Genomic DNA, 16,301 nt, shown 5'->3' on the forward strand with positions numbered 1-16,301 from the left:
CATAATCAACGGATTTGTCACTAAATCGCCAGCGATTTTTGATTGAATGGTAAAATTCAGTGCGTGTACATCATTATTCTGCGCGGCGAGAATTGCTCATTGACTTAACCAAGCATAATTCTGATAATTCTCACTAATGTTTGGGAAAACATTTTCAATAAAAGCTAATTGAGAGTCTACAAATCGGCAAAAAAGTCGTTGGTAAGAGTAATTAATCCAGTTGTCGCATAAACTGGCACTTTTCCATTTCCAACAGCTGATATAATGTCATCCACTTCATTTGAATGTAATTTGTTTAGCAACCAAATTAGGATATGAGCATGCGGTAGTCCAGGCTTCTGCCATTGCCCCAGTACATATGTATAAGAACGTGTGTCACCAAAAACTCGATACTTAGTAAGCACATCCATCATAACCTTGAGCTTTTGCTTAAATACTATGGCGATAATCGGTTGCGGTTTTTGGTCTTTTTGGTTTTTGGTCAGGATCCAACTCACGTTTAATTTCCGTCCACTTCGGATTGCATGTGAACGTAATAAATAAATCTGGAGTTCCATAATTTCGCACTTACATGACAGCGACTTGAGCGTATTCGTGCATGTGGTGTGGGCTTCCAATACAAGATGATTTGAGAATCGTCATGTGTCCAATATTCTGAACATTACTATTTAAATGAATAGCATCCCACTATTCACACAAGTGTATTAACTTCTTCAGATTGTAGTTTTGCCTGATTGAATCGGATGAACGCCAAACGTTCGTCTTCGACTTTGAAAAAATTATTTTATTCAATGATGTGTTGAAGAAAATGGTTGGAATCGGGATCATTTCCATCGAACAATGGTTTTAGTGGCTGTGGTGGTCTAAATAATGGATCCAATTTGACTTTTTCACTTGCGCAGCACAATCCAACCGTTTCTATTTTGAACTTTAACGCATTGCAATATCGACATACAGTCGTCATTGGTCCAATATCTAAATTGTCATCATCACTGCAGTTCGCAGTGGGATCATATTGTATGATGCCAATGATCTTCGTCTGCTTACGCGTTGTCTCAATCGGCCATTTTTAATACACTTGTTATTATCTTTAAAAAAAACGTTGTTTGCAATCGATATCTCTGACGTATTTAGAGATATGGTTGACTAAAAAAGGTTCCAAAAACTAAGCGGTTTAGAATATATAGGGTCCTTGAAACGTCAAAAACTTTAAAAATGTTCAATTCCATGAATCGCAACTTTTACAATAGCTTTATATTGGAACCTAAACGGAGTTCACCGCTGTTCTGTTGAAATTTTTCTTGAATTTTGCCTGCTATAAACCTTTCCAACGAATGTAAAATCGTCGAGTTATACCGTCAGGAAGGAAAACCCCACTTATTTTTATATTATAGATTTAAATACTATTTCATTTTTAAATTCATTTGGTTAATAATAAACACTAAAAAAAAAATATTTCCTCTTAATCGTACACTTCCCAAATCTCGGATGAAAAATTCGCTTTAGGGAGATTTTACTGTATACGTATGCATGTATGAAAATTTTATTCAACTAAAAAAGCTCAGAAATCGATATTGTGCTTTGAGATTTATTAATATCCGTGTTTTATTTTCGCCATGATCCAGATAAGATCATCTTTTTATTTGCGTTTTAACAGCAAAACGAAATCTTGCTCAGTCAAAAATTAGTTTTAATTTGTTAGAAATTCAAACTTCAATAAAAATCAATTCTTTTTTTGAATTCAAACAGTTGACTTCTCACAATTGCCAATTTTTCTATAAAAGTGCCACGATTTTGGAAACGGAGCCCGGATCTGTGGTTTCAGTGTAATCAGTTCAGAGAACACAAAGTATTACACTTTGGTGGGAAACCTGAAAGCCGATGTGCTAACTGAAGTACAAGATATTCTTGCCAGCCCACATACCACCGAAAACGTATGTAATAGTCTAAAGCCATAACTTGTGCCAGCATTTCAGGAATAGGAACCAAAAAGGCTGCATACCCTTCTTAGCGGCATCACTCTGAACGAAAGACGGCCATCTTAGCGATTTACAAAGATGAAAGAGCTTGCTTAGCCCACATTTTGGCCAACCCAAAATATCTCACAAAAAACTGCAAAAAATGATTTTATCTAAAAAATAATTTAATCCCACGAAGAATAACATTTTTGACATCTGTTAAAATTTTGAAAACAGTCGAGTGGACAGTTTTTCTTACAAAACATATTACAAAGTTATATGCATATTGCGAAACAGTCCTTTTAATAGTGTTTTTTTTTTATGTATATAAAGCTATAATTTTAGTCTTGAATCAGTCAGACGGCAATGCCATGGATCAAAAAAAAAAAAACAATTATCTAATCGGTTTTATCTTGTCGATTTTTTAAGGCTAGCTGTACAACCGTGTTTCAATATTTCATTAGTGGTTTAAGACTTTAAAATCAGCGTTAATGTAATTATTTGTAGTTTTTTTTTATTGAAAGTGTATTCGTATGCATCATTGTCCAAATCCCGAGATTTTTGAACTGATTGAAGCGGTATTTGTTAAATCAAAATCTTTGAAGTCTTTACCTACCATACTTTTTTATTAGCTTTCAGTTTGTTTTAAAAAGTTCCAAATCTCTTGCTAATCATGAATGTTATCTTTCTGGCTTATTTTGTATTTGGAAGAACAGAAAAATGATGGTTTTAAGATATTAAAAAAATTAAATTTTTATTTTATGTCCACAAAATGCTACACATAAGTAATTTTTACATCTACTTATTTGCAGTACATATATAAACCCTTGAATGTTGTTAAATGCAAAACATAAACTTAAAAAATTCTCTATTTTTAGATGATCTATAATATAAATTGCAATTACATAAATACCTATCATTGATTTTATTGTTTTGTTACTATTATTCACTTATTTTTTTTTTAACTTACAATTAATATAGTCTTAAGTATATAATTTACTAAAATGGTACAAAGGTTACATTTCTTTTGTTGGTATTTAGGCCTACGACACATACATAAACATATATTTTTATTTTTTTTAATACCTACTGAATACTTTTTGAAAATATTATAACTTCAATTTTTATACGATTTTTGTTTTCGTTTAACGATTGAAAGAGTTAAGATATAAGACATTTTGAGCATCTGAATTCGGTTTGTGGTCGTAATTATTTATTAGAAAAATTATAAATAATTTCATCGATGTTTTCATTTTGTTTTAAATTATTACCTTGGAATTTTTAATTCCAAGGAATTTACTTCTATTCGTGAAGTATTGCACTTAATCGCTCTTCAACAGCAACTTTTCGTGATTTCCAAACGAACTCACAAACAGCTATTACACACGCTACACCCATTCCGCCCATCAAAACAACGAAAACTCCTCCAACATTTGCCAAACCTAGCTCGTTGGCAGCAGACGTCGATTTGGAAGTTTCAACTCTACAACTTCCGCCACCACGTTTCTCCTTCCACCATTTTGTTTTGAGTATATGTAATTTTCCTTCTTCCTGAAGTTTTAGTATAACACCATTGACAGCAGTTCGATATGGTGAATCTAAAGAAGTGAGGATAAAATGTTAAAATGTTTCCGAAGATAGATGGAGTGTTTCAAGACTGATAAAGACTTACTAGGTGGTGTAGCAATTCCATAGCCCTTCGTGTCTAACATTCCTCCAACTTGTGTTAGGTCACAATTACGCTCCGTAACATATTCTATGGACGTTGATTCCATTAGAAATGCATAACTTCCTTTAAAATAGAATAGAATTAAGACAAATTATATTAAAGCATAAGAAACTTTTAATTTTAACCCTTGTTCAAAACCAGAGCTTGACTTTCATAAAACAAAACAACATTGCATGCCATAAATTCTGTTACAAATATTCCAGACCTTGTTGCTCAAAGTATTAATTTGATATAAAACAGTTATTTTATTTTCCTTAATATTTACATAAGTAAAAAACCTAGGAGCATCTTCACTTAAAGCACCATCGACGTTCTACAGATCATTTGTTAACACCTGTAGTCCAAAAAGTTATCGTTAAAAGACTCAAAGGGTTTTTAATATGGAAATAGTTCTTGTTTTGAAATGAAAAGATTTTTAATGTTGAAAAAGTTTAAGACAAAGAAAACGATTACATTTTTGGTGGATCATCATATCAAACTGAAACTATCGTTTTAAGTGTCAAACTTAAACATCATCACCCTCCTGTAATGGTTTGATTGAAAGTCTCACTCTAAAGTGTCACATTAGGTTAGTTTTGAGACCAAATTTGAAAATGGTTGACGAGTTGTACCAAAGAGAAGTGGTAGAGGGTTTGGATGATTGTCAAATACCCTTTTCAATGGAGATAAATAATTCTTCTACAAAACTGTGGTGAGAAAAACAAAGCCAAAACACACAAAAGTGCCTTATGATCAATAAAGTATAGGTTCTAAAGAAGCTTAAGATTGCTCGTCCATATTTTAATGGCTGCGATCTTTTTTGTGGTTAGAATTTGAAAGAAGCCCAAAAAGACTTCTTACGAGAATGTTTAAACCTTTAGATAGGGTAAATGGAAGATGGTCAAAAATATCCATAACTGTGCGTACCACTATAAATCGATGGCTACAACGTTTAAGGGCTGGCATTAAAGCTCAGGTCGGTCATTTTGAGTAAAACTGTTTTTTTTTTTGTTTAATTAATCTAATATTATGAACAAATAAATAAAACAGCAATGAATAGAAAATATTATAAAATTGTTATCTTATGGCGTTTAGTAGTACCCGTGGCATCATGGTTAATGCGTTGGGCTGTCATGCCAGAGGTCTTGGGTTCCATCCCTGCCTGTAAGCTTTATTCACGGGTACTGCCAAGAGTAATTATTGGCATGAAAAGTGCTTTCTCAAATTACCCGTTAGGATTCCTCCTAAAATGTTGGTCCCCTCCATCCCTGATAACAGTACTCGCATACAGGAATGGTTGAGAGTTGTAAGTCACTAAGCCCTAGTTCTAAACAACGTTTTTGCCGACCGAAAAAAAATTAAGTACTCGCAATATCCGTAGCATTATTGGGAAAGTTAACCATAATCCTCAATTGGCGGAGGACATTCCAAATACGTCGGTAAAAGAAGTCTACCCGGAGACTGTGCGAAGAGTTTAATGGAGATCGAAAAAAAACGAATAGGGTTCGCGACATTTCGGAGGACCATGATTTTTGGAGAAGGGCCGAAGGTGAAAATCTTGTTCCTACAGTGAAGCACAGAGAAGGGCATGTGATGATTTCAGAGGCTTATAGTGTAGGGATACCAGCTTTTATTGAAAGGAATATGGATGGTTTTCAATGTCTGCATATTTTGCGTGGAAGCACCAGGGCTCGGAACCAGCTGGATACTGTGCCAAGACAATGACCACAAAACATACGACGAAAATTATTAGAGAGTAGCTAGTGTGTAGAATCCCAAAACAGTTTCATCCACCACCGCAGTCTACAGATCTCAATATGAAAGAGCATATCTGGGATCAAAACATGACATGATTAACAATTTAGTTTGTTCTATTATGCCTCGAAGACTTAAAACTGTCCAGGATTTTACAAAATGGTCCACCAAAATATTAGATAGATTTAATTTAATTTTGAGTTCATTTAATTTTGATCATTTCATATACTATTTTGTTATTTTTGTTGTCTCTTCTTTAATGTTTTCCAAGAAAAGCACTTATGTTCAGTTTCTACATATTTAATGTCGGTATTATTTAACAAATTTGAGGGAAAGTATAAGAACAGACCATTTATGTAAGACCTGTTTAAAATTTTGTCAAGGTCTTAATTGATAATAGAGGCTCAATATGTCCAAGAGAACGACTGAATTAAAGTTGAAAGTCATCGGTTTTTGATCAAAATTAGGAGTTCATTGACTTAGATAAAGAATAGTAGAGGACCCAATATCGACCCTTGGGTAGCACCTGACGAAATAGGTAAGAAATTCAATCAACAGTCATCAACTTGAACTGCTTTTTTTCTGTTAGTCAAATAAGAACATAAATGCGAACTGGAATTTGAAGAAATTGCTGCATACGTTTTTTTTATACAGAATGCCATGATTGACATGTCAAATCTTTAGAAAAATCAAGCAAGACTAAGAAAGTAACATCGTTCTTATCCAGCGCTTGTCTTATTTCTCTAGTGGCGCAAACGAGTGCTGCTGTACAGCTGTGCTTTTTTAAGTGAGCAAATCGTTTGCTGTAAGATAAGCTTCGATTTTTATCTGCAAAATTCTTTCAAAGACTTAAGACAAGTAGGGTAGAATTGATATAGATATATTCAGTTCTCTTACCATTTTTTAGGAACTGGTATATGATTTTTGCTATCTTCCATAGGTCAGGAAAAACTCCAGACATCAAAATAGTATTAAATGAATAATGAATTAATAAAGTAAGTCAACATCAATATCGCTAGCAGGCGTATTTCTTGCCTTACCAATACCAACGTTTCGCCCAGTTTACGCCTATTAAACGAAGTACTCAGTTCATTATACAAAATTTGGGATTCAGCTAAACGGATTTCAGCTGTGACTTTGTTTCGCTACGGACAAAACAAGTGTCGCAATGCAGTTAGCCGTCATCGCTTCTAGTTACTATATGCATTATCCCTTTTTTATTAATAGTCTTTTATTTTGTGTAAATCATGGTTTATTATTTTGTTTAAGAATTTTAGCTTTCAAAGGAACATGAGTGTCTTATAGGGTTTGGATATTATTCGTTAGGAATTGCAATTGTTCGTTAAGGGATTGATGACTCTCCTATGCTCTTCAAGAAGCTGACCATTAATATTTTTAAAGTTACGGTATCATATTTTTTTTGTCAAAACAGTCCAATTTGATCGTCAATTGTGGAAAGTTGATCATGCAAGGCTAAATCTATAAAAATAAATCAGGCAAAGTTGCACTCCTATCAGAAAAATGATTAATATTTCTATTGTTAGCTGGACTTAAACTGAGTGAACGCATGCTATCAAAAGTTGAACAGTCTATGTTCCTATTTGGTCTATAAATAACTCCTAAAAGTAGACTACTGACGCTTCATGGCCAATATAGAAAAGATTATTATAAACTTTTCTTTTGATTAATGTTATTTTTTGTGATTGAAAATCGTTTGAAACAATGCTTCTGCATATAAATTTCGTTTTCGAATGGTTGATTTTTAGCGCTAAGAAGTCAAGTATTTTTTCAAACACAAATTCATCAGTTTAAATTACCTTTTCCTTTGATTACTCGATCAACACCTTCTCCATTACTCGATGAAAATACCGAAGGCCGTGCTGACTCCATAAAGCCCCACATACGTTGATATGTTGAAATTTTTGATTCCTTACGCAAAAGAAAAATTCAATTTTTCACAAAATAAGTAAAAAAAATACGAAAAAAATGTAATATGTCACCCTGAAAAAAGCAGCTGTACTTCCACCTTTAAGTGCACCGTATTTTATTCTAGTCTGTTTTGCTAGATCCTCAGCACTCTCAATTGGCGAATCCATTCGTTCAACTGTTAGAAACGCCGCCAAATTGGCAGTGTACGAAGAAATCATAATTAAAGTGAAGAACCACCACATTCCTGCAACCATTCGTGTTGAAAGTGCTCTTAAAAATAATAATAACACAAGTTAAGTTTGTCAAGACATTATAAGTATTAAACGGTTTTTACTTGGGTAGGAAATCACATCCCTGTTGCATGAGCGATCCTATGGCAAACCACATGCAATTCATCAAAGTGAATTGGCTTTCTTCTTTCTCTCCATGACCTGTATAGGCTGGCCATTCATAGGGAGTAAATCTTCAAAAAATTAGAGGTTTTAAGATACATTTCTTTTGTGTTTTCATTGAACCTTACCTAGCTAAAATGAACAGCAAGACCGAAACACCCAAATATGCGGTAGCCATGTAAATCCAGACATCCAGTGATAACGGTGATAAAAATGAAAAGAGGTTCGGTGGCTGTTTTACAGGTTTCCGGTATAGAACAGATACCCCGAGGTTCATGAAAGGCATCGTGAAGTCGACAGCATTCTCTCTTTCAAAAGTTATTGTAAGATCAGCTATTGCCAGATCTGCACGTTGCTCCAGGAGCTCTCGGATCATACCATTCCATTCACTGTACCGAAAAAAATTACAACATCAATCGATTTAGTCCGATCTAAACACAAATCTTTAACCTACCCGGTCTTCTTATTTAAACTACCATAGGCGTGATCTGGTACCAGTTGAATCTTATAACTAAAACCCAATGCCTTAGATATTTCATAGACAAGATCCACTGCATATCCTTCAAATTGATCATTGCCTGTAAGTGTAGCCGCCGATTCTTTTCTCATGCAATAAGGGTCACTCTGTAAAAGTCAATTAAATCAATTTTTACCATTAAACAAACTTCAAAAAATTAAAATCTACCAAAATTGTTGTTATGACCAAGGTTTTATTCTTGAGATTAGCTTCGATTTCCATTTGTTGTTCGCTAAATGTTCTGGTAAAATTTATTCCATTCGAAAGTGTTGAATTCCATGTACCAATTTTTCGAATACCCGTTGAACCTAAATCAACGACGTCCAATATAAAATCTGTGCGAAAACCTTGATGATCGAATTTGATAACATTGGTGAGACCTTTCATCTCAACAATCTTCATATAATTTATTAAACTAAATCCGTGCTGCCATGTATTTTGTCCGTCACATGATATTGGTTGGATGTCAATTTGTTGGCTTGTATCCAAATCGTGTAGGGCTTTTGAAAATAAGTGCACAGCATCGTACATTAGAGCTGTTTCAGCCTGAAAATTTAAGAGTTATGTATGTATATGTAAATGTGTGTCTTTTAATTCATCTAATATTTTGACTTTTTCGAAGATTTGATGCTGATGAATGATTGAGATCAGCATTTTAAAAGGTTGGTATGGACATAGTCCTGCTATAATTTCTGTCCCTAAACTCGCACTGAGATTTTCGAATTGATGAGACCACTCAAAATATCGAAAAAAAACTTCATAAACCGTGCTAAAAAAAACGTAACAATGATATCTCCACTGTTGGTAATAGAGCAAGAAGTGGCCAACCTTGCCGAAGTAGGACGACAGAAGTGATCAAAGCAGTTGCGGAAAAAATCCGAAGAAATCCCCCTATGTAAAGAGAAAATTATGGCTCGAAATATGTCATGCCTCATAAAAGAAGACGCAAAGCTTGGCGCTTAACCCAGAAGTACTGGACAATGCCTGAATTAGGCCCTGCTCGAGATAAGAGCAACAAGATCAAAGGTGTTGCTTCAAAGACAAAGACAGACAAAAACCACCCAACTTTGATGTAAAGACAATTAACCGTGGCTTATCGGCACTAGAGATTGGCACTCGGGTAGCCCGGAACTTAATCTGCTGGACTACCGTCTATCGAATGTCGTGGAGGAGAAGGCTTGCTGAGCTCCACCGAAATATTGAGTCTCCTAAAGCTGATTTGGTGAAAACAGCAGCTTCGCTACAACTGAAAGTTGTGAGTGCGAGGATTAACGAAAGGGCGGATCGTTTAAGAAAGTGTTTCAAGGCTAAGGGAGGACACTTTGAATAATTTCCTACAAATTTATAATGCCAATTTTATACAAAATAAATATCGTAAAAAGAATTTTGATAACTCGTTTATTATTTTAATAAGACGTTTTTGTGTCAGGGACAAAAGTTATAGCAGGACTACGTCTCTATAAAAAATCTTTTGAAGTGAGAAATTGTTCATGTTTGATAAATTTTCAATTCATTTTAAGTCTTTTTTTTGAAAGACTTTACAGAAACAAAACATCACAGAAAGAAAATCTCAAGTTGCCTTCTATACTGAATTTTTGAAAGAAAGCTATTGGCAAGCGTCAATATTGACATACTCCAATATTGACACATGCCTGTTTGGTATTACGGCCAGCCTTTAAAAGGCTAATTAATCGTTGAAAATTTGACAAGAGTTCAGAGGTTGACACCAAATATTGCCCTAGAGCCACTACTCTCCTCTAGCGCCTCTTGATATAATCATAAAGAACTGGTGGCCTAAAGCGCAATACATCTAATTCAGTGTAACAACTAAAAAAGAGCTCCTTTCGGTCACATAAACATAGAGAACACTATTGACATGGAAATTACCAGTGACCACTCAAACAGATTACTTAAAGCCCTACATAGATTTTAACCTGGTAGCCCTAACAGATATCCCTACTAGAAGGAATAGACTGAAAACAGGAAGAGGCCACACAAACAATACAATATAGGATAAGGGTCTGGTATCCTTTCATATTTATCTTCCCCTAGAAGGACCAATAACACGACCCAGACTAGTGCAATGTCTTTCTAGTGGAAATATATTCGATTTAAAAATAGATCCCAGCAGAGAAAAATAATAAACGATAGTTTAAGTAAGTAAATGGGGTTATCGACCAAATTTTCATTGAAATTTGAAACAAAAGGTGGTCGGCTTTCAAAACTTGTAGGATTTCGGAAAATGGATGGCCAAATATTTCCAAAAAAAACACTTTTGAAAATACTGATTCTTTCAATTCAATGGTCATACCTTAATTGTTGTAATATTAGCTGGTTTTGTAATTCCTTTCTCGTCGATTGACCATTGTCGAACAACATCTTCGACAACTTTTTCGTTTATCAAACGAAATCCAGTTATGTTTGTTCCACCATATTTAAATTCATCTAAATTAACAGTATGCAAGTCCAAGGATGTAACTAAATAACTATGATAATCGCTCATCATTCCAATTTGTTGAGCTTGTTTTAGAACTTCATAGATTTTATCAGTTGAACAATCAAGAACGATATGTGCTTCTGCTGAGTTTTTGATTTGTTTCAGCAAAGGTCTAAAATTTAAAACTGATTAGATTCTTGAGATTTAAATCTTAATTTATGGTAACACTAACCTATAATCTCCCGTATCACTCAATTGCCTTACTGTTATAGGGAATGAAGAAGGTCCGTGTGCTTTAAGAAGTTCTTGAAGCCTCACAAGACCATCGTTGTTTTCATAGATAATTGTAAATGTTTTCCAACCCCATGTCTTGACTATGTCAACATATGCCTGCAACAAGAACAATTATTTTTACAATGGTATATAAAACATAATTATTTTATCATCCAGATTAACGATAGTGCTTACTTTTGACAAAGTGTTTGGGTGGGGATATAGGTTGACAAGACAACTCTCTCTTCTCAGTCGATAGTCCCATCGGTTTTCCAAATGAGGAACCTTTATTGTATATATTTTTGGGTCGTAGTTATTTAGTTTGGGTATAAACATTTTAATTAAATTACCTCCATTGTGTCACATATACTTTGAACATGACCAGCTGTGTGAGCTGATTGTGGTCCAAAAATAGCTGCAACTCCAATATTTAAAAGACTACATACTGAAAGTAAATAAATACAAACAACTTTAGATTTTAACGAGATATTTAGTTTGGAGGGAAAATAACTTCAAAGGTTTTATTTTTTTAAATGCACAAGTTTTCATTGTACAAAGTCTTGAGATGTAAATAAAACCAATAAATTCTTTTAGAATTGAGGAAAAAATGGTTTTAGGGTAAGGAGAAATTAGGATGATTTCTAGCATATTTGGCAAGAATTGAGAGGTTTATAGAAAGACATGAATAGATAGAGATATTTTTGGTATCTTTCACGTCTTGACGGACATTTTAGAAATAAATAAGACTCTTTTTGCAATAAATTAAATCAATGCTTAACGTGAAAAATACTGGGATCTTAATGTTTGATGTACATTAAGCAGAGGATATGTTCAAGTATATATATATTCCAATAAAAGTAGTTAAAAAGGGTCAATCGGTTTAAATAAGTTTGGAACAATTTAAATCAACTAAAATTGTGTTTTATTTTCAAGTTTTATTTGTTGGACCAAGCCGAATATTACATTGGTGTCAGAAGTGGGATTAAAACATATGGAGAATAAAAACAGTGAGCAGTGATTGAACTATTTTGTCTAAAGTGTTTCGAGAAATTCGACGAACAAATTGAAACCATCACAAATGAACTAGAAAAAGTGCGAAACATGAAAGCTCGGGAACCTTCTTGTGAGTGCTCAAGGAAGAGACAAGTGAATCCTTCAAGCTTTGATGGGCAGATTTGGTGGTCAATCTACAAGAAACAGTTTGAAGCAGCAGCTTTAATAAACATCTGGGACGATCACAAAAAATACATTGCTCTTACGCTTGCTTTAAGAGGATCTGCTGCTAAACTGCTGCAAACCATCCCACTTCTGACACCAATGTAATATTCGGCTTGGTCCAACAATTAAAACTTATTCTCAGTTGTAAATAAAACACAACTAACACCTCCTCGCCACTAGACGTTTCTCGATGCTTAACGAAGCGAGTTCTCCTCTTAATCACTAGATGTTGCCCCTTATTCTAAATGTTCTACACAAGTGTTTATTACTACAAGTAAACCGTTGCTACGTACTTATTCTACTATAACACGATATTAAAAGAAATAAAGACTGTACACACATTACAGTATAATACAAATTGACAAATTGTACAGTATAATCCTGGTTTATTACAAATTCCTAAGTATTTTTGTCCAATGGTACTTTTTTTTAATTGAATACTAAATTTATTCGATATTAAGCAGTTGTTCTAGACTCAAGTTCTTATTATTTAACGAAAGAGCAAAAAAGGGTGTTACACCAAAGCAAATGCTCATAATGCAATTTTTTGACTTAAGACCTTTTTACCTAACGCCAAAGAATTATGTTCTTTAAAATAGAAACTTATCTCCGGAATTAAACATCATAAGTCTAACATATTTATTGTAGTACCCGTGGCATGATGGTTAGTGCGTTGGACTGTCATGCAAGGGTTCTTGGGTTCTTGGGGCCTGTGCCACCTTAATTAAAAAAAAAAAAATATTTTCGTGGGCACTGCCTCTTGCGAGGAATTGACAAATCCTTTAAGAGTAATTCTTGTCATGAAAAAGTGCTTTCTCAAACTAGCCGTTCGGATTTGGCCTAAAATTACAGGTCCCTTCCATTCCTGTCAACAGTACTCGCACACAGGAATGGTTGAGAGTTGTAAGTCACTAGGCCCTGGCTCAAAATGGACTGTTCCGCCAGCCCATTTGATTTTTTTTTATCTCCGGAATTACTTTCTTCACAACGTTGAAATCTTTAAGCGACCTGTGTGTATTTAAGCTAAGGGGAAACGTTTGCCATTGCATCCAATCTCAAATGTATTGTGTGTGCGAACTTTTATTTAACTTCATTATAATTATAAATGATGTTCTTGCACTTAAAATTTTGTATCTTAAATGTTGAAAAAAGGAGGCTAGGATGCGACCCACACTGATAACTTTCCATCCCGTCTGTTGATTTGTCTTGCTTAAAAGTTTGTAGGGTTTCGTGTTGGGTTAAAAAAGTTATCTATTTAGTCGAAAACAAAATTTTACCAATTTTAGTACCATTTCTTAAATTTTTACTAATTGGTTTAATGAGTTTTTACCAAATTTGATTACTATTTTTTGTAGATTTTATTTTTAACTTTCCATGATAGGAAGTTATTGTAATGGGTCCGATTTGTCGAATTGAAAATGTTGACATTTCTCGACGTTTTAAGGTCCCTAGAGTCGAAATAAAAGAATTTTGACGTCCGTCCGTTCGCGAAGTTTTGTTATACAGATAATATGGCAGAAAGATGCAGAAAGGGCTCTAAAGAAAATTGCGTGGGTGATTTTTTTACCATAGGAGTTTAAAAAAAAGTTGAACATTTTGGTCCATCCTAAATATCTCGCGAACTAATCACGCTAGATATTTGAATTAAAGTTTATATAAATTAGTTATAGTGATACAAAACCAGTATATTTTTGGAAAAAAATCCGATTAAGGGTTGTTTTATAAATAAAAAAAAAACTAAAAAAAAAAATCTGTCACCTCAAAAATTTTACGAATTAAAAATGATTTCATCTCCAAAATAATATTGTGCAACGACAAATAACGTTTTATATATTTGGTACAATTTTTAGAAAAATCAAATTTACAGTTTTTCTCATAAAAAAACCTAAGAATAACATTACTCAAAGTTGGTACAAATTGAATTTCGACTCAAATATCTTTAAAAAAACTTGAGATTATGGCTTTAAACTTATTTTACCTTATAAGAAATATTGTTTTCAACATTCGGGTAAATTTTGAGAAAAATCGAATTGACAGTTTTTCCTTCAAGAAATAAAAACTTAGAAGAAATTTAACAAAAGTTGGTAAAAATTGATTCTCGACTCAAATATTTTTTCAAATCTTTGAGATATTTGCTTTAAACTACTTTTATCTTTTAAAAAATATTGTTGTCAACATTCAGTAAAGATTTGAGAAAAATCTAATTGACAGTACTAAAACTTGCTAAACATTTACTTTCGACTCAAATAGCTTTTCAAAAACTAAAAATATTATTTACAAACTATTTTTTATTTTACAGAAAATATTGTTTTCGATATTCATTTCTTTTTTATACAAATCCAACAGTTTTTTCATATAAAAATAAAATCTACAAAAAATAGTACGCAAATTTATTATAAATTGATGTTCGGTTCTTGACATCTCTCATATTAATTTCATTCATCCTATTTGTAAAAATTTAGGAAATGCTACTGAAATGGTAAAAATATGTTTTCGACTAAAAATCTTTTTAACAAATTAGATCTTCGAACTTAACTATTTTTTTATATGAAAAATATTGTTGGTAATTTTAAAATTTTTAAGAATAATTCAATTGACAACTTAACACGAAAACCTAAAAAAAAACTTTTAAGCAAGACAAATCGACATATGGGATTGGAAGTTATCAGTGTGGATCGCATCCCAGCCTCTTTATAACTTTAATTTCGATACCAAAAAATTGGAGTTGTAAATTTTGTCCATTTTAAAATTCTGTTTCGAAATGCAACACAACATCGGGGACTACAAAAATGTGTACCATTTCCCTTATACCCGCGGCCGTATCGTTTGCGGCTAATAAATTCTGTTCTTCTATGAACTCTAGAGCCGGTCCATAACATTTTGCTTAGGAAATAACTTATTTAAACAGAGCACATGTATAACTGTGGATTTTTGTTTTGATATTTATTTCGTTAAAATAAAGCTAAAATAATAATAAAGCAAACAAAGATTTTACTTGTCTGAATGTAAATCACATGAGAAATATCTCTCTTGATGTTTCGTTCAATGTCCCGCGTTTAAGCGATATTTATGTTTACAAGTTACAGAGTTCAAATAGCCTCAATAAATAATCATATATGTATGTACGTATCTAGGTACTGAAAACGGACCGATTGGATGAATGTGAATGACTACGATGCAATAACATCTTGGTAAAGGGATTTGTGATGAAAAATATATGTAGGTAAATATGTTATGTATAGGACGCAGGATGTGTAGATACAATATACAAAATATAAATATTTACCTCTTTTCGATGCATGGAAACTGTCGAACGGTGATATCCTTTCGATTTGTGCTACAAGTTTCGAACGCGGAAGTATCAAACGATCAGCATTGATGTGTTCTACAGCTTGTTTAAAAGCTAGCTCCTGATTATCATCTGAAGGATGAAATAGTCCACCTTTGAAGGAAAAAAGAAATACCGGAAAATGTATGAAAAATCAATATCCACACACACACACACACTATAGAGGTATAGGTACTCCATTCAATATTCACAAATCGAGAACTTCATAAAGAAAAATTTGAAGAAATGAAGAGTTTAAAAAAAACTCACCAATTTTTATCACATCCGGAAGCGAATTAACGAAAAATATAACATCACAAAGGATAAAAAGGATTAGCTTAAAACACAGCGGCGTAGAGTTTCCCATCTTAATATATTTAAAGTTTTTACTATACAAAATTAATTAAACTTCATTTTATATTTTTGTATTATTCTTTTGGAGAACAAAGACCATTCGTTGTAGTTATCTTTAGTCTACTGTTCGATTCGTATCGTAGTACTAAATCGTCCTGAGATTATATACAGCATCCAAGTAACAGTTGTCAAATAATCTTCCTTTTTTATATCTGACGTTTCAGCTGCGCATGTGTCAAACATAGTGGAGACTTCGGACGCCATCATGTTTAGTATAGTAAATCTCCATGTGTTTTTATTTGCGCGTTGATGTCGGCTTTAGCTTCAGCTCCTTCCTGAACTCTAAAATCTCCAAAGATTCAAGCAATTTAGGCAAACTCGCATATGTTGTTGCTTTTTACGTTGGCCTCTTTATTGGGATGCTCCAGCTCT

General features: G+C 33.3%; 1 protein-coding gene across 1 annotated transcript; it reads right to left on the reverse strand.

Annotated features, from left to right (window-relative positions):
* Window positions 1-2,727: 2,727 nt before the first annotated feature.
* Window positions 2,728-15,992, reverse strand: LOC129939805 (glutamate receptor ionotropic, kainate 2). Its single transcript, XM_056047964.1, has 14 exons — window positions 15,786-15,992; window positions 15,474-15,629; window positions 11,320-11,414; window positions 11,165-11,254; window positions 10,929-11,086; window positions 10,571-10,868; window positions 8,428-8,805; window positions 8,197-8,366; window positions 7,871-8,131; window positions 7,685-7,813; window positions 7,422-7,620; window positions 7,239-7,350; window positions 3,631-3,750; window positions 2,728-3,556 (listed from the first exon to the last, which is right to left on the reverse strand). The coding sequence occupies exons 1-14, from the start codon at window positions 15,880-15,882 to the stop codon at window positions 3,261-3,263; spliced, it is 2,559 nt and encodes an 852-aa protein (XP_055903939.1). The 5' UTR covers window positions 15,883-15,992; the 3' UTR covers window positions 2,728-3,260.
* Between the last annotated feature and the right edge of the window lie 309 nt (window positions 15,993-16,301).

Source organism: Eupeodes corollae, chromosome 1 (genome assembly GCF_945859685.1).
Source record: "Eupeodes corollae chromosome 1, idEupCoro1.1, whole genome shotgun sequence".
Taxonomy (NCBI): Eukaryota; Metazoa; Arthropoda; class Insecta; order Diptera; family Syrphidae; genus Eupeodes; species Eupeodes corollae.